Source organism: Mus musculus, chromosome 3 (genome assembly GCF_000001635.26).
Source record: "Mus musculus strain C57BL/6J chromosome 3, GRCm38.p6 C57BL/6J".
Taxonomy (NCBI): Eukaryota; Metazoa; Chordata; class Mammalia; order Rodentia; family Muridae; genus Mus; species Mus musculus.
Genome location: NC_000069.6, coordinates 38,445,310 through 38,469,590, shown reverse-complemented (window position 1 = coordinate 38,469,590; position 24,281 = coordinate 38,445,310). Strand labels below are relative to the sequence as shown.

At 45.5% G+C, this 24,281-nt stretch overlaps 1 protein-coding gene across 3 annotated transcripts in view; it reads left to right on the top strand.

The window, feature by feature from the left end:
• The window catches only part of Ankrd50 (ankyrin repeat domain 50), a 35,604-nt gene extending 15,272 nt beyond the window's left edge, over nucleotides 1–20,332 (top strand). The window contains exons 3-5 of one of the 3 annotated variants that reach the window (NM_001373894.1): nucleotides 6,462–6,691; nucleotides 12,006–15,550; nucleotides 17,086–20,332. In NM_001373894.1, the coding sequence (NP_001360823.1) occupies nucleotides 6,462–6,691; nucleotides 12,006–15,547 (3,772 nt within the window). In that variant the 3' untranslated portion in view covers nucleotides 15,548–15,550; nucleotides 17,086–20,332. The remainder of the gene's footprint in view (nucleotides 1–6,461; nucleotides 6,692–12,005; nucleotides 15,551–17,085) is intronic. The other 2 variants (XM_006535582.4, NM_001167883.1) reach the window with 2 other exon arrangements.
• Nucleotides 20,333–24,281: the final 3,949 nt, after the last annotated feature.

Genomic DNA, 24,281 nt, shown 5'->3' with positions numbered 1-24,281 from the left:
ACACTGTGCTTTAGATGCGTGGGCTCCAAAGTATTGTGCCTGCCCCACTTTCCACTCTCTCATAGACAGAGATCGGTGACTTTAATGTCTGCACACCCCAGTTTAGTAGAGGATGGTTCTGGTATTCTATTGTATATAAAAATACCAGGAATTGTTTAACAGCACAAGTGCTGAGGGGATGGAGGTTGTCCTAGTTAGGATTACTGTTGCCACGATATAACACCATGACCAAAGCCGCTTGGGAAGAAAGGGTTTATTTCATCTCACACTTCTAGGTAAGTCTATCACTGAGGAAGGGCAGGGCAGGGCAGGAACCTGGAGGCAGGAGCTGATGCAGAGGCCATGGAGTGGGTGCTGCTTACTGGCTTGCTCAGCCTGTTTTCTTATAGAACTAAGGGCCAGCAGCTCTGGGATGGCCCCACCCACGGTGGACTAAGTCCATCCCTCTTCTAACAGTAATTTAAAAATGCCCTGCAGGTTTGCCTACAGCCATCTTAAGGAGGCAGTTTTTCCATTCAGGTTACTTCCTTTCAGATGACATTAGACGGTGTCAAGTTGACATAAAACTCTCCAGCACAGGGAGCCTCGCTGTAGTCTGTAACCTTTTTAAAATATATTTGCGAAGTTAATGCAACCTACGTGAAATAGTTGTAGTCATTTGACTTAGGGTTTGTTGTTGTTGTTGTTGTTGTTGTTGTTGTTGTTGTTTTTGGCTTGTTCCATTTTCAGCTACTGTTTTTTAGTTGCTGACCCCACCCCTACCCCAATATCTGAGTATGTGTTTTTGTAAATGCCGTTTAAACTAAGTGCTCACACTCACACACACACACAAATTTCTTTTTCAGAATTTGGATTTTCCTCCTCAGCATTAGGGTAGCAGCACTGTTCAAGGTCCTGCCAGCTGTGGTTTGTACCTCAGCCATGTCCTAACACTGGGTATAAATGTTTGTCAGAAGTGGAGGAATCGGGTCACTCTGCTTCGGCTTTATTGAAACTGGACTCGCGGAGTTGGCATGGGTACTTCTTAGAACATTCCTTGTGTCTGAGAAGGTCAGGTCTCCACTGTGACATGGACGGTCACAGTGTCATGTGACAACCCTGCCGAGTCCGTGGATCACAGATGCCCAGCAGCTGGGTTACCTGTTTGGAATGCATGACGGTGCTTATCTTTGTAGGCTCAGGGTGTTCTCTGGAAACATTTTCATTTGTTTTTTCCTAGAACCTAACCCTAAAAGAAATCACAAAATGAGCTGTTTTCCATCGCTGTGGAGAGGGGTGATCTCACAGCACCCTGTAGAGAGGGACAGCTGGTAGAAACAGGTTGTGTAGGTCCAGGCATGGAATCCGATTCAAAGTAGGTAAGAGAGTAACGTGTAAGTGGCTGCAGAGTAAGCCCTGTGTTGGAATGTCCGTAGAAGGTGTAATAAATGGATAAATTATAAGGAATTCACTTCCATGGCGATGGATGCAGAGAAGCTGCAAGGTGTGCAGCTAAGAGGCTGGAGACCTAGGAGAGCTGACCTGAGTCAGGGCAGTGGGTGGGGCAAGGTCTCATGGCAAAGCTCATTTCCTAAAGACCCAAACAGATGAGTTTTTGAACCTGAAGAGAGAAGTAAAATGTACTTCTACTCAAGCAGTCACACAGTTAGCCGTCAGCTGACTGAGGGAGAGCCAACCTTTGGGACCTTAACCTCAGAAGCGTCCAGAACAGAAGACCATGTGTGGGCATCCTGCGGCCTAGGCAAGTTGACACATAAAGCCAACCACCACAAGCCCACAGGAGCTGAGTGGAAGCCAGAAGTGAGTCGACTGTGCTCACATCTGGGAATGAAGACACTGTTCTGGAGTTGTGGGTATCTTATTCTTGAGTGTTGTGAGGACTTTATACATTTTGGAAAGAAATCTTTATCAATAAATTCTTCAGAAATATATTAGGCCACTCAGTCATTCACCCAGCAAACATTCATAGGTGATCCTTCTGAAGGGTGAGCTATTGGGAGGGCAAAGGTCAGTTCACCTAAGCATCCTTTCTCTTTCCTAGGGATCAGGAAGGTAGATGCCACACTACCAGTTCCTTGGTGACCTGACTAGTCCCAGTTGTTGAGGGCTTTTGAGCAGTGTGTGTTTGCAGCACCCTCCCTGTGCCAGGTTGCAGAGTAAGCAGTTCTATCCCAAGCCCTCTGTGTGTGTATTTGAGCGGAGCTCTGGGGATAGAGAAGAAAGTGAGCATGCTAGCAGGCATATGAGGAGGATTCTGGCACGAGAGAGAGGGTCTGTTCAAAGGCCCACAAGCAGGCCCGCAGAGTCAGAGGGAATGGGCAAGCAGTAATTATTGGTCAGGGCCTGGAAACAGAAACCTGTGGTTGGACTCAGCATGCTGCCAGGGCAGTGTGGACCTTGTAGCTTGAGGGGTAATGATGGGATTGAAGGCCCTGGCCAGGCCAGTCCATGAACAAAGGGCTTTCTGTTTCATGACTTGCTCAGCATTAGTGTGTGAAGAGCAGAGTCAGCTGCTACGTGAAACTCAGACGCCCACACCAAGGGACACGTTACCAGGAGAGATTTTTTATATTTTTCTTGCATATTTTATTGTATATCATGTTATTTTTTTTGGTTTGCATGCAGTAATAGTGACTCTTGTACAGTTGTATGGTTTTGATGACTATCAAGTCGGTGGTATAAAGCAATCCTGTCACTTTCAGAATTCCCCGTGCACTCTTTGGACTCTTTCCCATATCCAAGTTCTAGACCACATCCCTACAATCTTTTTGGGGAACCCATTTTGATATACTAAGACACAAAGCCTTTTGTATCTTGGTCCATTTTCTTGGAAGGGAGGCTATCTGAATTCATTAGCCTGCTGTTTCTGTTTCCTTTTTGGTTGAAGTGGAACCCTCTTGTGTGATGTGTGTAGTCTGTTCTCTTCCCAGGTTGCATAGGGCCGTGGGTTTATACTTCAGGGTGGGTGATCAGTGGAGCTGTGGAAGCACTGAGGTTCATTCAGATGCCCACAGCACTGTGGGTGGTAGATACTGAGAACAGCGATCTTTGGTGCATCTGATAGATGTGTGCTTGAGGGACTGCTGGACTAACCTGCACTACTGTTTCTTTGTTTTTGTTTTTGTTTTTTAACCAACCTTTGTGTTCACACCAGACAAAGTACTAGATAGGATAAGGTGCAGCAGTCAGTGTACAGTAGGTAGGGCAAGGTGCAGCCGTCAGTGTACAGAAGGTAGGGTAAGGTGCAGCCGTCAGTGCACAGTAGGTAGGGCAAGGTGCAGCCGTCAGTGTACAGTAGGTAGGGTAAGGTGCAGCCGTCAGTGCACAGTAGGTAGGGTATGGTGAAGTACTCGATGTATAGTAGGCTTGTTAGATGTCATTATTTTGTTTTCTCTTTAGACTGTAAGCATCCAGAGAATGGGCCTTTGTTCCTTAAGGTCCCCCTGAACCTCGAAGGTGATCTTAGCAGATCTAAATAAGTACAGTGTAGTCTGGAAAACAGATGGCTTCATTGTAGTGTTCACTGCTGCAAGGAAAGGTGATGAAATTACTACTTTACAGTCTTTCAGACTGAGTATGGGTTAGACCTTCTCCACGCACGGATCCCCTGTGAGAAATGTTTACTTTTTTAATACTGTTAATCATATGATAAGTCTATTAGCTGCTCTTCTGTTGCTGTGCTAAAACGCCATGAACAAAGGCGACCTGAGAAGGAAGGGTTCTTTCAGCTTACAGTTGTAGTCCATCATGAAGAAGTCAGGGCAGGATCTGAAGCAGAAGCCATGGAGTAGTGCTGAGTGCTGGCTTGTTACCCAGACTTTCTCCAGGATTGTCTGCCCAGGGTAGACTCTTTCATTTCAATCACAAATCAACGAAATGCCCCCACAGAATTGCCTACAGGGCAGTCTGATGAAGGCTCCTTTTCACTTAAGGTTTCTTCTTCTTCTTGAATGACTAGCTTGTGTTAAGTTGGTAAGAAAATAACCAATAAATACTATTAGCCCTTGTCAACTTGACATACAAACATGTAACTATTAAACCATTACCTTTTCATTTCTGTTTGTCCCCATGATGTCATTTTAGTATTTGCAACGTGAACCAATGTAACTAAATATCCTATAGTCTTTTTTCTTTTTTCTTTTTCTTTTTTTAAATCTAGCACTTTGAAAAGTTCAGTGTCTTAGGTAGGGTTTCTGTTGCTGTGATGAAACACTATAACCAAACAACTTGGGGACAAAATGGTTTATTTGACTTACATTTCCATATTATAGTCCATCATTGAAGGAAGTCAAGGCAGGAGTGCCAACAGGTCAGAAACCTGGAGGAGGTGAGAGCTGATGCAGAGGCTATTGAAGAGTGTTGTTTGCTGGCTTGCGATCCAGGACTGCCAGGACTACCAGTCTAGGGGTGGCCCCGCCCACAGTGGGCTCTGTCCTCATCAATCACTAATTAACAAAATGCCCTACGGTTGGATCTTATGGAGGCATTTTCTCAATTGAGGTTCTCACCTTGTAGATAGCTCTAGCTGTGTCAACTTGACATAAAACTAGCAAGCCTTTTAAGGAGACTTGGATATTTTAAAGAGACTGAATGTGCTAGCCAGTTTTATGTCAACTTGGCACAAGCAAGAATCGTCAGAGAGGAGGGAACCTCAATTGAGAATGTGCCTCCATAAAATTGGGCTATAGTCAAGCCTATAGGTCATTTTCTTAATTCATGTGGTAGGGTGTAGTCCACTGTGGGTGAGGCCATTTTTGAGCTGGTGGTCCTAGGCTCTATAAGAAAGCAAGCTGAGCAAGCCTGGGAAAATCAAGCCAGTAAGCAGCACTCCTCCACCACCTTTGCATTAGCTCCTGCTCTGCTTGAGCTCCTCCACAGCTTTTGATGATGTACGGAACTGTGAGTGACAGAAACCCTTTCCTCCTCAAATTGCTTTTGGTCCTGGTGTTTTATCCCAGCAATGGTAACCCTAACTAAGTCAGCATCATAAGTGAGTACCTGTAAAAACTAAGAAAACAATAAACAAACAAAACCCTCCAAGAATTAGGGCACAGTCACAGACCAACGCAAAACCAAACTCCAGCAATGTAGGTAGCTTAAAGTTCATCTGAGACTCACAATTTTCTGGGCTCCAAAGAGTCTAGGCATCTCTACTTCTCCAGCTCTGTCAATACACAGCATACTCAGCTTGTCTTAGTCTCAGGCTTGTTCCCTTCCACAGCTGCTGCTTTCCATGGTGGTCATCTCATGATGCTGACATCTCAAAAATGCTGAGGTCTCCATTGCAGCCTTTACCATAGTCTCTCTGAGATGTTTTCAGGGATGATGACCCTGCCACATGGTGCCAGGATTCATCTCTACATGGCCCCTTTAATCCTGGGGCTTTTTAAGGCAACTGAGGTTGTACCTTTATCAATGGCCTCTTCTGGCCTCTCACAGTGCCAAGCCTCAGCTGTTTTCTGTGACCCTTTATGCCTTCAAAACCAGTACCACTTACACATTGCCAAGTTCAATTGCTAGCACCCAGGTACAGACTTAGCCTACTCTACACCACAGCTTATGTGTGCTGACCCTGAGGAAACGCTTCCCAGAGACTTCACTGAGCTCAGTGATATTGGTCTCTTCTTTATCACAGCTGATTCTTCAGCTAGCCATATCTGTTGTCAAACTGATTAGCAAAGGGAAGGTTTCATGTTAGTAGTTCTGGTCTCTTGGTATCAATGTCTGTGTTATTTACGTTAATATCACTGTGATAAAGACCATACCCAAAAGCAACTTGAAGAAAGGGTATATTTCATCTTACACTTCCATGAAGCACCACTGAGCAGAATCAGGACTAGAACTCAAGGCAAAAACTGACTCACAGATCATGGAGGGGTGCTGCTTACTCACTTGCTCATCGTGGCTTTCTCAGCCTGCTTTCCTATACTTCCCAGGAGCACCCGTCCGGGGGGCACCATCCACAGTCCTCCACTTCACTGATTATCAAGAAAATGCAATACAGTCTTGCCCACACACCAATCTAATGGAGGCATTTTCTCAGTTGAGGCTGCTGCTTCCCAGATGACCCTAGCTTGTGTCAAGTTAACCAAAACCAAACAAGGGCAATAGGTTCCTTTCTCCTATGGTGTCTGCAAAGCTTAACTGCCTTTCTGTATTTAGCACATTCAGAATCATCTAATCATTTTATTACTGACTCAGAACACCAGGAAGGGTGTTGAAATCCAGCTTGATCCAGTTCCTAACATCCTTAATTATGCTGAGTCACAGCACACACACAGGCAAGTGCGTAATAAATACAGTGCACACTGTACTATGGAAGCTGATGCTTTTAGGACATGAATTACATAGAAGATACATTTTATCTGAAATCTCTTTACTTTTATAACATTATATTTGTTTGAACTATGAATTCCACTACCGTCTCTGTGACATTGACCTGTTCTGTGACTGTCTTACAGGTGTGTGCTGCTCCCACTCCTGGGGATGAAGCCACCCCCGCAGAGCCTCTACCTGTTGGTTGACTCCGTGGACGAAGGCTGCAATGTGGTGGAAGGGGAGCAGACATCACCCAGCCTCTCGGGGACTGTGGCAGAGCTCTTGGCTGGTCACCACGAGTTCTTTCCCCCATGGCTCCTGCTTCTCTGCTCTGCCCGAAAGCAGAGCAGAGCTGTCACTAAAATGTTCAGTGGTGAGTGTTGTGTTCTGGACACAGAACTGGACCAGGAGGGGTTCTTGTTGGTAAACAAGTACTTGGACAGAGATCTGAGTGCTACAGAAGCCTTCTCAGCCTCTCGCCATCCCTGCACCTTAAGATCACATTTAAAATAAGGTGTGGTGTGCTTTAAAACCGCTTACATTGGCTTTTCTGAAACCTCTTTCCCTGAGCTGAGGGGGTAATTCAGTGAGTAAAGTGCTTGCTGTGCAGCCTGAGAGCCCCCATACATAAACAACAACAAACTCAGCCAGGTCTGAGCACACAAACCTTTAACCCAGTGCTGGGGAGACAGAGACAGCCAGCCTAGCCAATCACGAGTGACCCCTAAGGTTGTTCCTTGGCCTCTATAGGCACATACACATGCCTGAATGTGTATGTATACCAAAACGGTCTTTGCCTACTTCCTGTAGTGATTAATTAGCTGTGCCGTTTATCAGTAGTTCTATGCACTTAACAGCTCATTAGTCATTAAACCAGTATCTCTACAGTGGCTCCTGAAGTCCTGTGGCAGGTTCTCATATGTGAGCCTCTCTTCATGACAGGGCTGAGTAGAGCTCTTCATATAATCTAAGGGCAGCTGCAGCAGTATTTGGGTGAGCATGACGGTAGCCAGTATGGTGTGGCAGCTCCTTTGATGGGGGAGGGTAAAGGTGGTCTCCTTCTCCAAGTCACCTGGTAGCATCAGCTCATTTTATGTTCTATACACATTATGAACTTTTTGAATTCATTTTTAAGTATGTGTGGGGGCATGTGCACCTGAGTTCCTCATCTTGTCTAAGTGGAGTTACAGGTAGCTGTGAGTGGCCCAGTGAAGATGCTGGGAATCAAACTTGGGTCCCCTTCAAAGGCAGCACATGCTCTAACCCCTGAGTGTGTCTCCAGCCCCAAGCTATGTCATATGTTTGCACAAATGAGTCACTATAGCATGTGCACATTAGTGCTTAGACTGTCTGTGTGACCTTGGGTAGCTTGCCTAAGCTCCTGCTTCCTGTCAGTAACGTGGGGTCCTGTGAGGCTAGCTATGCCCGAGGCATGGCAAGGGCTCTAATTCTAGTCATCTCATTCTCATCTGTTAATAAAAATCAGTTTTGACCTGAATTTTTAGTATTGCTTATAAGCCTGGGTCTTTGACTTTATCTGCCAGGTGTTTATTGTGAACACGTTTTGGCTAGAGATGGCACCTCAGTTGAGGAAAAGATTGGCCTGTGGGGCATTGATTGATTGATGTACTCCTGAGCTGTACAAAGAAAGCAGGCTGAGAAAGCTTGGGGGTGGGGGTCTAGGGGGCGGGGCAAACCAGTAAGCAGTGTTGCTCCATGGTCCCTTGAGTCAGCTCCTGCCTTGAGTTCCCTACTTGATGGAGTACAAGGTATAAGATGAAAGAGTCCATTCCTTCTCAGGTTGCTTTTGGTCATGGTATTTCATCAGAGCAGTAGAAACCCCGAGGACGAGGACAAACCTCCTGCTTGTGCTTTCTCTCCTCTGTCCTTTGGCAGCAGGTTGGTGTGTTCTCACTGCAGGGTGATCATCTTCAACCTGAAACCCAGGAGCTGCTTGAGTGCGTCCAAGGAGAACTCCAGGGCAAGATTCTGTTTTGTGTGTTATTTAAAATATTACCCAAGCTTTCAAGCTGTGTGGATAAATGTGCATGGGAGACAGATGGGTTTTTGTACTTGGAGATGGTTTCCGTTCTTCTTAGTGTATTCAGATATTTCAGAATGTGAAACATTCCCAACTGCTTCTGGCCCCAGACACTTTGGATGAGATGCTCACTCAGTTGCCAGAGTGGCATGGTCAGTGACCCTTTGTGCTCCAGGCTACTTGTAGTCACTGGGTAAGGCCCTGTGTCCTCTGGACATGGGCCACTTGTGTTCGTTACAGTCTTTCATACACACACAGTGATGTCCATGCCTGCCTCTGCGTGAGGACTCCCTCTGGTTCTCTTCATCCGTGTTGCCTCGTCTGCTGTATAGGTTTGCACACAGTACTGGAATGTCCATCCCACGAGCTTCTCACTGTCTTCCCACTTGGGTCACAGCTCAAATAAGACACGCACACAGAGACTGTGTTTTCCATTCTTGTTTATTTGTGCCTTCCTTCTACATAGTCACATACCCACTCTGGTTTTATTTTCTTCATGGATCTAATACCACTAAAATGTGTTGGGATTTCATGTGTATATTTAACTAATTATCCTCTCATCTAGGATACAGTCTCCATGAAAAAGGGTCCTGACTGTGTGGGCCTAGACTTTGGCCCTGTAAGGATTCTGACTGTGAGAGCACCTGTTTGTAAGCATGGGGTCAGGCCCCTGTCAGGGCACCGACTGTGTGCACTCATTTGTAAGCAGAGACTCAAACCCATTTGTTTGGCCAGCATCAAGGAGTGTCATGCCCACTGAAATATTTTACCAAAAATAGAAAAGAGGTTTAGTGGGGCCTGGGAAGATGGTTCATTTGTCAAAGCACCTGCTCCAGAGCCCACATAAAAGAGCTGGGTGTGAGAGCCTCCCTGGCCAGGCGGCCCCGCCTCCATGTGAGTTCCTCAGAAGGCTCCTGTGGGCCCTTCCCTGGCATGAGTGTGGTGCTCAGTTCCATCCCCGGGACCCAATAAATAAATAGGGTCATTTTCAGAGGTCAGGGTATTCACCTTGCTGGTCAGTGGATGGTCTTGGTTGCATGTGTTAGTTCAGTTTCTCCCTCAGGAGCAGCAGCTTAATCAGAGCTTTACCCATGCTGGCCCAACTGACACTACTGAGCTACACTATAAACTAAACCTTCTGCTCTCACTTCTGCTTTGTTCCTGCCACTAAGGCTTGCCTTGGCTGGAATGGCCTCAATCGGTAGATCTTGAGCCTGTGACAGTCTGCCTGCTTCTGCTTCTATGGAGCTGGAATTGTTGGCACAAACTGCCCACCCCATATTAAATATATAATTTTTACTGGTGTTAAATATAAATTCTTAGTAAATCAACATCACTCTTTAGCTTTGGGAAAGATTTGCTCTCGAGTTGTAAATATTTTGTACCCTTCTGCACAGCATCAGTTCCATACTCTTGGACTTCCTCCTCCCATCTCTGTGAACATCATTTTCTTTCTCAGCTTTGCCAGGAAAGGAAACACTTCGGCATCACACAAAGCTCTGACTCTGACCCCATTAGTCACTAGTCATGATGAATGACTCAAGCAGCTTTCGTGCTTGCACTTAACTCACTTAGTCCCTGGTACTGTACACACACAAGGAGAGCTGTCTCAATGGCATTTTCTTTTGCCCTCTTCGGAGGCATCAGGCCTGGCACTGTGGAGGCCTATCCCAATTCTGGTTTTGTTATCTCAAGTTTTCATCAGATGACTTTAGTTAATTAGCTTAAATTATAGATATTTCTGCATAATGGGTTGTAATCTTTCACATAGATCAGTCTGTGTGCACATCACTTTGGAAACTTTAAATCACTATTATATACCACTTTATTAATCTTTTATTTATTAGCGATAGGCCTAGAACTTGGTGTATAGCCCAGGCTGACTTCAAACTCACAATCCTCCTGCCTCAGCTTCCCAGGGATTACTGGCATGCACCACCTCACCAGGTAAATCCCTTTGTACCTTAAACTGTTTCAGTGACTTTGTAAAGCAACAAGAAAGAGAACATATAGGAAGAGGTTTGGAGGCCAGTCATCTCTTCAGGCCGGGAGGGGGGAGGGGGCCAAACATTCCTGGGGATGTGCTCAGCCTTCCTTTAGGTTGGAAGGGTTTGTTTTCTGTTATCAAATTAAAATAATTAAATCTCCAATTGTCAGTAAAGAGCCTGGACCAAGAAGATGCCACTGGCCTAATTATACTTAAAAATCTCTAACACTGTTCAAGTACAGCTGCTAAAGGAAAGCAAAGTGTTCTCTAAGGGGAAACAGCATGAAACGCACACATGGGTTTATTAGGTAGCTGGGTATTCGCCTAGGGAAGAAAAGTCCCACTGAGCAAAAGCAGACAAGGCAGGAAGGACATGGCCAAGGCTGTGCTGTGGAGTGCATTCTACCATGGCCAAGAACAGGGGAGAGACCAGACTCAGGGCAAACTCAGTTCCATACCCACCCTCCTTGGAGGTCAGAGCCCTTTTCAGAGTTTATCTTCTGGAGTGGAGAATTTAGGTATTGTGGGTGCCTGTGTGCATGTGGTGTGGTTATAGATCCCACAGTAGAATGGTAGCTTTCCACATGTGTTATTTTATTTTGCTTTTGTTGGCAGAATGTGCTTTTCAAAAATTTCCTTCAAGTATTTGAAGCTTGGGTTCAGATGTTTGTTTTTCAGTTATATTCTTTTCTGTTCTGTTGGTCAAGGAAGGTGTTGGTCACCTTTGACTTACCCACACTCACCGAGCCCTGTGTGGCCCACCTTTTGCTCCTAATCCCCAGCAAGCATGGGATTTTGTACCTGCTGTTGTCACCGCCTCCATGGTCCCTTCTGGAGTGTGTCTTTTCTCTAAAAGCTTTGCCTGCAGTCATGCTTTGCTCTGCCTGTGACTGATTCTGGAACGTATTCTGAAGGCACACCAGCCTTGACGAGTTTATTTGTAGCTGCTTCTTCCATGAGGCAAATGGTTACCTAACAAGTCCAGCTCTGTATACTAATGTTCCTCTGGAGATGCTGGCAAAGCCCTCTTTGAAAAACTTAAGAGTAGCCACCACTGGTGCATTCTTTAGCTTTGGTTGAACTTTTTTAGTAAGTGGCTTTATTTTCACAGACCTAGAGTTTTACAAACATAATTTGGCAATTTACATCTTAATTGGTTCCAGTTATTTCCTAACAGTCTGAAATTTAATTATTTTAATTTGATATCATAAAGCACTTTGTTATAATGTGACTGGTATTCTGTTTGGATATAAACCACTCACATTAAACCTAATGTATGGTCAAGTGGATGGGTGCAAAGAGCTGTAGTTGTGGGAAAAACAGTCCTATTTGTCTCTCACAGACTTGCTCAGGTATATCTGCACAGGGTACTTCTACAGCTGGGTATGCCTGTCTGTTTCCACTTAGGGCTTCTTGCAAAGGACTTGAAATGGGCACCACACTGCAAGAACAGATATTAGCCACACTTGTTGGTAGGAAAATGAAATCATTGCTTTGCCATTTATATGTTTTTATATGCAAACTTCTTTGCATACTAGCAGGTGTAGGTAGATTCTCTTATTAGTACTAATCCGTGAGTCAGGTTATTTGTATTGGCTCACTTTCTTCACACATATGCCCACCTCTACTCTACTTACTCAACCGGGTCGTCTTCCGCAGGGTTCCGGAAGATCAGTTTGGATGACCTGCGGAAGGCATATATCGTTAAGGATGTTCAGCAGTACATCCTCCACCGCCTGGATCAAGAGGAGGCACTGCGGCAGCACCTCACCAAGGAGACGGCTGAGACGCTGAACCAGCTGCACATCAAGAGCAGTGGGTGCTTCCTGTATCTGGAGCGCGTGCTGGATGGCGTCGTAGAGAACTTCATCATGCTTCGGGAGATCCGGGACATCCCGGGAACTCTGAATGGTCTCTACCTCTGGCTCTGCCAGAGACTTTTTGTCCGAAAACAGTTTGCCAAAGTTCAGCCCATTCTGAACGTGATCCTGGCAGCCTGCCGGCCCCTGACCATGACAGAATTATACCATGCTGTGTGGACCAAAAATATGTCTCTAACCTTGGAAGACTTTCAGCGCAAGCTAGACGTCCTCTCCAAGCTCTTGGTGGATGGCTTGGGCAGCACCAAGATCCTGTTTCACCACAGCTTTGCCGAGTGGCTCTTGGATGTGAAGCACTGCACCCAGAAATACCTGTGTAACGCTGCAGAAGGACACAGGATGCTGGCCATGAGCTACACCTGCCAGGCCCGGAACCTGACCCCGCTGGAAGCACAAGAATTTGCCTTGCACTTGATTAATTCAAACTTGCAGCTGGAGCCAGCCGAACTGGCTCTGTGGATGATATGGAATGGTACCCCAGTCAAAGACTCCCTGTCCACCTTGATACCCAAGGAGCAAGAGGTCCTGCAGCTGCTGATCCGAGCTGGTGCTCATGTCAACAGCGAAGATGATCACACCTCCTGCATTGTCCGGCAAGCCCTGGAGAGAGAGGACTCCATTCGGACTTTACTGGATAACGGAGCCTCTGTCAATCAGTGTGATTCCAATGGGAGAACTCTGCTGGCCAATGCCGCATACAGTGGCAGTCTGGATGTTGTGAATTTGCTTGTCTCCAGGGGAGCCGACTTAGAGATCGAAGACGCCCATGGGCACACGCCACTCACTCTAGCTGCTAGACAAGGGCACACAAAGGTGGTTAACTGTCTAATTGGGTGTGGAGCCAACATCAATCATACAGATCAGGACGGTTGGACAGCCCTGAGGTCTGCTGCTTGGGGCGGCCACACCGAGGTGGTGTCGGCCCTGCTTTACGCTGGCGTAAAGGTAGACTGTGCAGATGCAGACAGCCGAACTGCTCTGCGTGCAGCAGCCTGGGGTGGCCACGAGGACATTGTCCTGAACCTGCTACAACATGGTGCCGAGGTCAACAAAGCGGACAACGAAGGGAGGACTGCACTCATAGCTGCAGCATATATGGGCCACAGAGAGATCGTAGAGCACCTGCTGGACCATGGCGCAGAGGTAAACCACGAGGACGTGGACGGCAGGACAGCCCTCTCCGTGGCCGCGCTCTGTGTGCCTGCAAGCAAAGGGCACGCGTCAGTCGTGAGCCTCCTGATTGATCGAGGGGCTGAGGTAGATCACTGTGACAAGGATGGCATGACCCCCCTGCTGGTGGCCGCCTACGAAGGTCATGTGGATGTGGTGGACCTGCTGCTAGAAGGAGGAGCAGATGTCGATCACACCGATAACAACGGGCGGACGCCCCTTCTGGCTGCAGCTTCCATGGGGCATGCGTCCGTGGTCAACACGCTTCTGTTCTGGGGCGCAGCCGTGGACAGCATCGACAGCGAAGGCAGAACAGTTCTCAGCATAGCTTCGGCACAGGGGAATGTGGAGGTGGTGCGCACTCTCTTGGACAGAGGCTTGGACGAGAGCCACCGAGACGATGCTGGCTGGACGCCTCTACACATGGCAGCTTTTGAGGGTCACAGGTTAATATGTGAAGCTCTCATTGAACAAGGTGCTAGAACAAATGAGATAGACAATGATGGGCGCATCCCCTTCATTTTGGCCTCCCAAGAGGGCCATTATGACTGTGTACAGATCCTGCTGGAGAACAAATCCAACATCGATCAACGAGGCTATGATGGGAGAAATGCATTACGTGTTGCTGCCCTGGAAGGACACAGGGACATCGTGGAGTTACTCTTTAGCCATGGGGCTGATGTGAACTACAAAGATGCTGACGGGCGGCCCACGCTTTACATATTGGCCTTAGAAAACCAGCTGACAATGGCCGAGTATTTTTTGGAAAATGGTGCAAATGTGGAGGCCAGTGATGCGGAGGGAAGGACAGCGCTGCACGTCTCCTGCTGGCAGGGTCACGTGGAGATGGTGCGGGTACTTATTGCTTGCCATGCAGATGTCAATGCAGCAGACAATGAGAAGCGCTCAGCCTTGCAGTCTGCAGCCTGGCAGGGCCATGTCAAAGTGGTGCAGCTTCTGATAGAGCATGGCGCTGTGGTGGACCACACATGCAACCAAGGAGCCACCGCCCTCTGCATCGCAGCCCAGGAGGGACATGTGGATGTAGTGCAGGTTTTGCTGGAACACGGTGCTGATCCCAATCATGCCGACCAATTTGGACGCACTGCCATGAGGGTGGCAGCCAAAAACGGGCATTCTCAGATCATTAAGTTGTTAGAAAAATACGGTGCTTCCAGTCTGAATGGCTGCTCCCCTTCCCCTGTCCACACGATGGAGCAGAAGCCTCCACAGTCGGCACCGTCCAAGATGCAGTCTCTGACTATCAGGTCCAACAGCTCTGGTGGTACTGGCGGAGGAGATCTGCAGCCTTCCCTCCGGGGCTTGCCCAATGGGCCCGCTCATGCCTTCAGCTCTCCGTCAGAGTCTCCAGACTCGACCGTGGATCGGCAAAAGTCATCCCTGTCCAACAATTCTCTGAAAAGCTCAAAAAATTCATCTCTGAGAACGACGTCCTCCACAGCCACGGCTCAGACGGTGCCCATTGACAGTTTCCATAGCCTGTCATTCACGGAGCAGATCCAGCAGCACTCACTGCCTCGCAGCAGGAGCAGGCAGTCCGTCGTGTCCCCCTCATCCACAACCCAGTCCTTAGGACACAGCCATAATTCTCCCAGTAGTGAGTTTGAATGGAGCCAGGTGAAACCGAGTCTGAAGTCAACAAAGTCAAATAAAGGAGGCAAGTCAGACAACTCCAGCAAGTCTGGGTCGGCTGGGAAGAAGGCTAAACAGAATAGCTCCTCACAGCCAAAGGTTCTAGAGTATGAAATGACTCAGTTTGACAAAAGGGGACCTGTTGCCAAGTCTGGGAGTAGCCCACCTAAACAGACGCCAGCTGAATCTCAGTGTAAAATCGTGGTCCCTTCATCTCAGGACAGCAGCCGTGCCCAGCCGCAGTTTCTCATCCACCAGCAGAGCAGTGAGCAGAAGAGGAGGAATGGGATAATGACGAACCCCAATTACCATCTGCAGAGCAACCAGGTGTTCCTGGGCAGGGTCTCCGTCCCTCGAACCGTGCAGGAGCGAGGGCATCAGGAGGTGCTGGAGGGCTTCCCCCCCTCGGAGACAGAGCTGAACCTCAAACAAGCCCTGAAGCTCCAGATTGAGGGCTCTGACCCCAGCTTCAACTACAAGAAGGAAACGCCCTTGTGAGAGGTAAGGTGCACGGCAAAGCATAAAGGAACCAAACTGTTAACTCCTCTTCCTTAAAATGGCCCCTGCTTGGTGCTCTCAAGGCCCTTCAGGCTCCTCTCCCTATGTATTCATGGAGCTCATCCCAGTGGTGTGTTCAGTGTGAGTCCTCCAAACTCCAGCACCTATCCAAAGCACTTGCATAACACAGGATCGATAGATCCATATACAGACGCTCAGATCAATGATAGGATCGCTAACAGGTAGTAGAAAGTAGATAACTGATAGCTATGCTGATATGTAGATAACTAATAGACACAGATGACAGATTGGTAATAGATGTGTAGATACATGGATGATGAGAAGATGATAGGTAATAGAGACAGTGGGTGACAGATGATGTACAGTAGATGATACATATATGCATAGATGTGTAATCTATTCTTTATCTCCTCTCCCTTTTCCCCCCTCAAAGTGTTACACTGAGTGGGATATGTTTGTATTTGATGCTGTGTTCATGTGCTTGGTACATGGTCCAAACCTGTGGCACTCTTTCAGTAAAACTGTATTGGATAAGTAGATGAGTAGATCAATATATCATTTATTAATCCTAAATTAAGAGTTTTATCCTGTATTATCATTCCCGTCTATCAGGAGATTTCTGATGAAAAACAGGGTTGTTTTCTACATATTCCTTGTTTGGTTTTGAAGCACTGAGCGGTACCTAGTGGTTAGTTGCTACATGTTAATTCTACGTTTCACCCAGAAACAGGTCATGGATTTAAATTAGTAATCAAGTTTTATTATAATAAATAAAAAGTCTTGAAAAAGTCTAGTAGTGTTGGCATGTAATATACACAGGTGTTGGACCATGGTGAAGGGTGTGGATTTATTAAATTTACTTACTTACGTATTTAGGGGCAAGATATAGATAGCATATATTATGTTCAGGTCACTAATATTTCATATTAAATAAAAGCATTTTTATCCTCACCTCAGCAGAGGCTTCACTGCATAGGTAGAAGTGGGTGGAGAAGTAGCAGGTGCTCATGTCTGCACTCCGGGGGCTCCCTGAGAGGCAGGTACTTTTCCATGGAATGAATAAACTGAAGGTTTCATTAAACATCTTGTCTGAAGTACAGTGACTTTATAGAGACCTGACTTCTGGTGACAGTCACACACAGGCAAGCTAGCATCTACATCTCTTTTTCCTCTTGTCTTTGGCGGTACAGTTTAAATATCATTATGTTTTATATTTTCTAAAATGTAAGGACGGATGGATGGTCAATCAAGATTACTTCTCCAGACTCTTGGTTCTGGCGGTGTAACCCCTCAGCTCCTAAGATCTCTTGTAAAAGGGAAAGACTGCATCTACATCAGATACTAAAAATAGGATATAAGGTCAATGTTGGGAGAAAAATGAATACTTGTGTATATATTGAAATTGTTCTTTACATACTAACATGCATAAATAGCAAGTGGATAATATATTATTTTATAAGGTCTTAAAACTGTCATAAGAAAAGTGTAGAAATTATCTTATTTTTTATTTTTTCCAGGTTCCAGTTGTATGAGACAGAAGGCATTGTGGTTGGAGGAGCCGCTCAGCTGCCAGATGGAAGCCAGATGCCTGAGGGCGTGCTGCTGAGACTGACTCCCGCCCGCAGTACTGTGTCCTGACTTACTGTCATGTGCCTACCCAGTAAGGCTGCCCTTCTCAGCACAGCCCCCATGCTGAAGCAGTCTCCACCACACCGAATAAATGCAGATGTAAACTGCAGTTCCTCCATACAACCAAACCCGGTTTTGAGTATTTTCCCATTTGGTAAACGTGCATGTGCCACGGTCAGGTGTCTCCGCAAAGGCAGTGTTCCGTATTTATTGTTTTCTGCGTTGTGGTGTGTACTCAGTCCCATCGCATTGTCTGGTATGCCTGGTTCTTGTGTATTTAATAGATGTTACTCAATAAAGCAATTCTTGCAACTGTTTCCTGTCCACTAACCTTCAGCATTGGATAAAAACGAGTGTCTGTGTTGATGCCACACGGAGGTGAAAAATGACTTTGTGATGAATTTTCCACGGGGATCAATTCTGGTGGTGTAGAGTCACTCGGGTAGTTTAAATCTCCATTTTCCCAATCAAGGACCGTCTGTGTCAGGCTTAATGTGACAGAGCAGGCACATGCCAACCAGTCCAACTGCAGCTACTCTGTGCATTCACAGAGGCTCTGAGCCATCTTCTACCTGCCTGTCATCCCACCTGCAAATAGATGGACCATCATTCCTGAAGCTTGGACATTCTCAGGGACAGAGCAGTCAGTGCCTGGGGGCACGTGTCAGGCAGAGACTCCAGGTCCAACTAAGGATGACGCTCTGATCCCTAAATCATTCACTGGCTGCCTTCGACTCCTCCAGCTAAATGAAATGTAATCTATCATTGTAATTGAATGCTCACTGCTCTGAGCTGTTTCCACTTGCCAGTTACTGCATGATCAAATTAGCCCCAGTCAGAAGCAATTGGGTACATGTGAATGGCTTGGTGGAATGGATGTTCTTTGAATGTACAGTGTGCTGTCTATCACAAGTGATACCAGGAACCATCAGTCACAGCACTCGTTTTGTTATTTGATAGAAGTGATGGGCCTGCACTTTTCTAGCCACAAACTCTTTCCTGTTTTCTTCTTTGCACAATTGCACACAGGATGTCTGGATGCCATGGTTAAGGGAGGAATGTGGAGCAGCTTAGATGGATCATGCAAGCATTTGGCAGGATGATTCGGAAGCCAAGGATGGTTTGATCCTTGAGTTGAGTCCTGTTCATCTCCCCAGCCTTGGGGACTCGGTGCTCTCCACGTGCTGTTGCTAAGGGGAAATGGGGAAAGAGAATTTGGAAATTGAGCACAAAACCATTGCTACTACTGAAAACTTTGGAATGTTTTAGTGAGAGGCCAGTGATGGTCACTGCATGTGGAGGGCACAAGGAGTGTTGTTTTGTGGAAGCTCAGATGCGTAATTGCTTGCAATGCGTGACTCTCTTTGAGAGAAACACTTTGAGTGTTTGTGGAAGCTTTCCCTTGCCTTGTGCTTTTCAGTGTCAGCCAAACTCATTTCCTGTGTGTCATCTGTCAGTCATACCCAGGATGAGGGACAGCTGATGAACTCACTCAAATTTAAGGTGACAGGTGGTTGATGCTGACAAGTCAAATGTGAATGTTTCAAGGATTGAATTCTTGTCCCTATGGGACATTGATTAATGACACTTAACAGGACTCTTGGAAGGCAGTCTTAAAAGTGTTTCTGAATCTGTTGATAAGTGTGCTCACACCCTGTTACTGGACACAGTGTGACTCCTTACACACTTATACACATTTACCGTAGAAGAGGAGCCTCCAACTTCTTATTAGGTGTATTTTTTTTAAGAAAGATAACCCAAAAGCTGCCAGTTTTTCTATTCACTTTGAATTATTAAGATCATATTTATTTAATTTTATTACTTTGAAAGTTGCACCTTGTGACCAAAGGGCAAAGACAAGGCATTAGGGAGTTGTGTTTCCAAGTGTCTTTGTGTCCATCTTTATAAGTGTGGAACAGATGTTAGGGGAAAAACCTGTTAGAAAAAAGAGGGTTCTCATAAGTATTCCTTGGGATTTTTTTCCCTTTTGTTTTGTTTTTATTATTAACTGATTTAAAGTAGAACAAAAACAGCTTCTGGCGAGGACCAGGCTGACCAGGGTGCTGTAGCCAGCCTGCTTGCTGTACTTGGTCATTTTGGGGTGGGGGAGGGGATAGGACCACAACTGGGAAAAACAATGACTTCTCTATTACAAAGATAAGAAACGGTCCCACAAATAAAAAAATAATAATAAATGGCTATTTTTGAAATTCAAATATTTAAATTTTGTAAATCAACTGTTTAGGACGTCGTGTGTTTGTAACTTTTTTTTGTAGTGACCCATTATACCCCTTCTCGAAGGTCAGTGACCCTGGTATGACATGTGGTGAAACATGAAAGAAGTAAGCGTCTGAAGGGGTCCAGGAAAGTTTGGGGAAAAAGAGGACCGGGAAACCCGTGCTCTATGGTGTACAATGAATACCTTTTATTCCATCCTCTCCCACCCCTACCAGATTCCTCAACCAAAACCAGTCCAGTACTTCAGAGACAGGAACAAGTTCTCCCGCTGTTTGGCTATGCAACTGTTCGTTTTGCTTACTCTGCCCTCCGTCAACCCTTTCCGCAAATGTAGTTGCAGACAAATGCTTTCTTTCTGTTGTTCGCTCTGTGTGGGGTGTGTAAATAACCTAAAATGTACATTGAATTTCACAGTGTAAAGTTTTATTTTATTCCTTGTATTATAGTATGCGAAAACATCCCGATGTACATGAAGTGCAGAATAAATCTATTTGCTTTACAGAAGATGCCTTGGTTTAATTTCGTCCTTTAAATAGTAGCATGTGCTTGATATACTTACAGTAAGATTTTTTTTAAGTTTATAATTTTAAAAACCATTGAAGGAGAGGGAGATTAAAACAACAACAACAACAAAAACACTGTCCAAAGGAGGCTAAGAGGCAAGATTTAGCCTTTATCTCCTGTGAAGCTTGGATAAGTATTTGCTTTCCTGTTCTTCCTCTCCTCTGACAGAATTCCTGTTGTATCTCACTGTCAGCTTTTTACTGTGACCCTGTGACCTGTGTACACACATATGTGCCCCTTGGTTTTACTACAGTCTTAACCCTGAATATTTTTTTAATTTTCTGGAAAAAAATGAATTGTTTTCTAAATAAAAGTGTGCTCCTCCTTTGGTAAGCCTGAGTCCCTTCTCTGGATATTTGCTTTCCCCAGAAGAACCCAGCACTGACCATGCATGTGTGTATAGATGTGTGTGTGTGTGTGTGTGTGTGTGTGTGTGTGTGTGTGTGTGTGTGTGTGTGTATGTGTGTGTATCCTTCATGACTTTATAATTTAATGGAATTCCCCAGGGCTCATAATTTTCTGCAGTCATTCACTTACTCATATTTTTGTACACTTGATAGGTTAATTAAAAACAAACTTATTCTAAGCAATTTTAATGTAGGAGGTGTTTGAGCAGCAGTAAGAGATACTTAGGGATTTTAAGAACACTTGGCCAAGTAGAGTTCAGCCAGTGGGCAGAAGAGACAGGGAGATAGGTCACAACTGCAGCCTCTCCTCCCAGTCCTCCACTCCCACTTCCACTCTCCCCCAGATCCCTTCTTCCCCAGTTTCCTTTCAGAAAAGAGCAGGCCTCCCAGGGATATCAACTGAACTTGGCATAAGATGCACTAAGACTAGGCACAGTCCTTCACAGCAAGGCTGAAGGAGGCAACCCAGTAGGAGGGAAAGGGTTCCAGGAGCAGGCAAAGGAGTCAGAGATCCCTGACTCCCACTGTTAGGACTCCCACAAAAACCCAAGCTCACAACCATAACATACATGCAGAGGACCTAGGTAGACCCATGCAGGCTGTGACTGCCACTTCAATCTGTAAGAACTAAGAACCATGCTTAGTTGATCTTTGTGGGTTGAGTTCTGGTGTACTTGACCCCTCTGGCTTCGATAGTCCTTCATCTCCCTCTTCTGTGGGGTACTCTGAACTTCCCCTAATGTTTGGCTGTGGGGCTACCTTTAAACTCATTTTAGAACAGAGAATGACCTTGATCCTCCTGCCTCAGCCCCCCCCCCCCCCCGGGTGCTGGGATTCTACATATATGCCACCAGCAAGTTCAGGGTGCTTTGACAAATCTGATATACTCACTAGCATAATTGCGTTGAATATTTTCTGAGCCTCCCAAGGCTCATTGCCCCTACAATGTAAGCAGCAGAGTTGCGGGCCATTATCAGCATGGTACCTGCTTAGGCTTCTCTGCAGACCAGGATTAATGCAGTACTGTCTTTTCTAATGTTGTCCTTCTTGTGTCTAAGGAAAGTAATATACTTGTGAGAAAAGAGACCATGTTAAATTAACCATGTGCTTTTTCACATTTGATGGTGCTTTAATAATTTGGCTACCATATGTCTCAGGGAGGCAGAGTGGAGCAGATCCCTGGGGCTCACAAGACAGCCAAGCTTCATTCAGGAGCACTGAGACAGTGGGAGACCCTGTCCAAAGCACAGCAAGAGCACCAAAGGAATGCCACCCGAGATTGTTCTCTATTTTCCACTCACTGCTACATAGCTGTACACATCCACCCACACATACATGCACCAGCACACACATGAACTTAAACCAAATGTTTGCCATTGTCATTATCTGTCATAAAGTTGCAAGCTTCCGATGTGTGCACGTCTAAGGACACTGCAAAGACTGTATATCCAAACCTGAGACTGCCAGCTTCCATGCAGCCAGCCAATGGTCACACTGGTGCCTGTGAACAGGCACAGTTGTTCATTCTACTGAATCAGTATCAAAGATCCCCTTTGGGTGAGGCTCATGCCCAGAAGAGAAAAGAAAACCCCCAAAGTTTTCTGTTAAATTTTACTCAGAAAATCAAATAACCCTTCTGGCTGGGTCGACAAGTTTCCACTGAGCAGTTTGTGCTTCCAGATGCCTAAGCTTTACTCTAACTTCACTGGACTTTGTCTCCACACTGTTAGTAGGTCTAAAGCAGATATTATTATTACTCTTTGACTACTATTGCTGCGCGTTTGTCTGCTCTTTTGAAGGATCATACCGATGCATGCTGATGTAGTGACTGTCTACTAAGGTCATTTCAGAAAAAGATTAGGTCTTTAACTTAATGAAGGGGCTGTAGGAGCTCTCATTTCTAAGGCAGTGACACATAGGGCCCCTCTCAGACTTATCTGCCTTTCCAATGACTTCTTCCAATACATTCCCTCTCACCAGCCCCCCCCCCCCCCGCAAGCTTCAGCAAGCCCCTCCCCTTTCTAAAGTAATTTCCTCCTCTTTCTCAGCTATAGCCACCTCCAATGACCTTAGTCCCCCTCTCCCAGCGAGAGGCCCTTTCTTTATAATACCACTGCAGTGTATTCTGCCTTTACTCATTCCTTTACTGTGTTATCTGGAGTAGACTGACCTTGCTGATGCTGGACATTAGATAGAAATCAAGCCTTCCTTATCCCTGTGTGTTCGGATCATCTTCTCGGAGTAAGTGTTCAATTACTTTCAGTAGTGTTCTCTTTTCATTCAGAAACAGCTGGGTGCTGGGAGACACATTTAAATCCTGCTATTTTAGGCCACCTGACAGAACATATTCTTAGCTTAGCCATGCTCAAACAGGAACCCAACTCGTAGCACGAATGAGTATCTATCATCTATCCCTGCCTTCCCATCTGTTCGGTTCAGTTGTGTTGAGTGCAGCAACGGAGCATGCCAGTTCTTCATCACTTATGCAAACATGCCTGCTGCTCGATCGCTTTTAGCAGATACCAGGCAGGTCTCAAACTCTTTGAACTGGCTGGCAACCACGGAGTTGACTTCAGTTGACTTCTTAAAGAAGAATTTAGAGCCATCGATGATGTGTGGACGTGATCCATTTTCTCTTTATCTGGAAAGCACAGAGGAAAACTCTTTCACAGACACAGTAAGAGTGAATGTAGGCATCTACCCGTCAGAGGCAAGAACTTCCTGGTGAGCCAACTCTTTCTGTATTGTGGGTCTACCAGAAGTTCTATTTGTCAATAATCTATGTGTCTCCAAGACCGGATGATAACCTCTTTGACAGACAGACATCTGAATAGAAACTGAAATGGAAACAGTTGGGTCTAATCACATATTAGTAATGAAATGAATAGAAGAAACCATGGACCAAGATGGAAAAATAAAAAAAAGTATAACTTTAAGAAAAGAAATAATAATAGTAATAAGAAGCCTTAAGAGATGAGATGGGCCCTATACCATTTGCTCTGTACAAGAACACTCTTTACATTTCTTCATGCATTTCTTGGATTTCTTATTATTGTTTTTGCATTTTTGACACTTAGGGCTTCTTCTGTTTAGCTGTCATCATATTCACCATCTAGTAAAATTCTTAATTCACACAGTGAATTTTGTGACCTGTGGACCATTGAGAATTTGACAAAGAAGTAACCATGAAAGCTGGTAGCTTAGCCTCAGGTACTTCTGAGAGCTCCTCACTTTCTCCCCTCCTGAAATCTGATGCTCTAATCTGAATTCTGGACACACAGTTTATGGCCAAGAATTACCGCATCAGCACCTTTCCCTGGAAAGCCCATTTATTCCCTGGAAGGTTCATTTATTCAGTCCAGAAATACTCACTGAACACTTAAAGCTAATAGATAGCATTCTAGAAAGTGACAAACCAGCCTCTGTGATGTCTTGACTGATAAGATGACTCAGTTGGTAAAGGGACTTACTGCCAAGTCTTACAACATGGTTCAGTCCCCTGGAGCCACATAGTAGTCTCCTTATAACTGACTCCTTGTAAGTTGTCTTCTGACTTGCACATGTGCACCTTGGTACATGCAAATCCCCACATAAGGTAAATAAATCAATCTAATGAATAACAGTATAATTCTAGCTGCAGCAGAATTTTATTCTGTATACTGCCTTGTTCTTAGGCATGCCTAATAGAACCATCAGGATTATACACATATAATTTTATTCTCTGTCATCTTTTTAGTAGTTCTTAGCACTAGGAAGTGCTCATTAAATATTCGTTTGAATGCTCTCACAAGGGTTTCTAACCAGAAAGGAGACCCACAAGGTCTACAAATGACAAGTATTTTACTGTCTTGTCTATACATTCAGTAGTGTCTTGT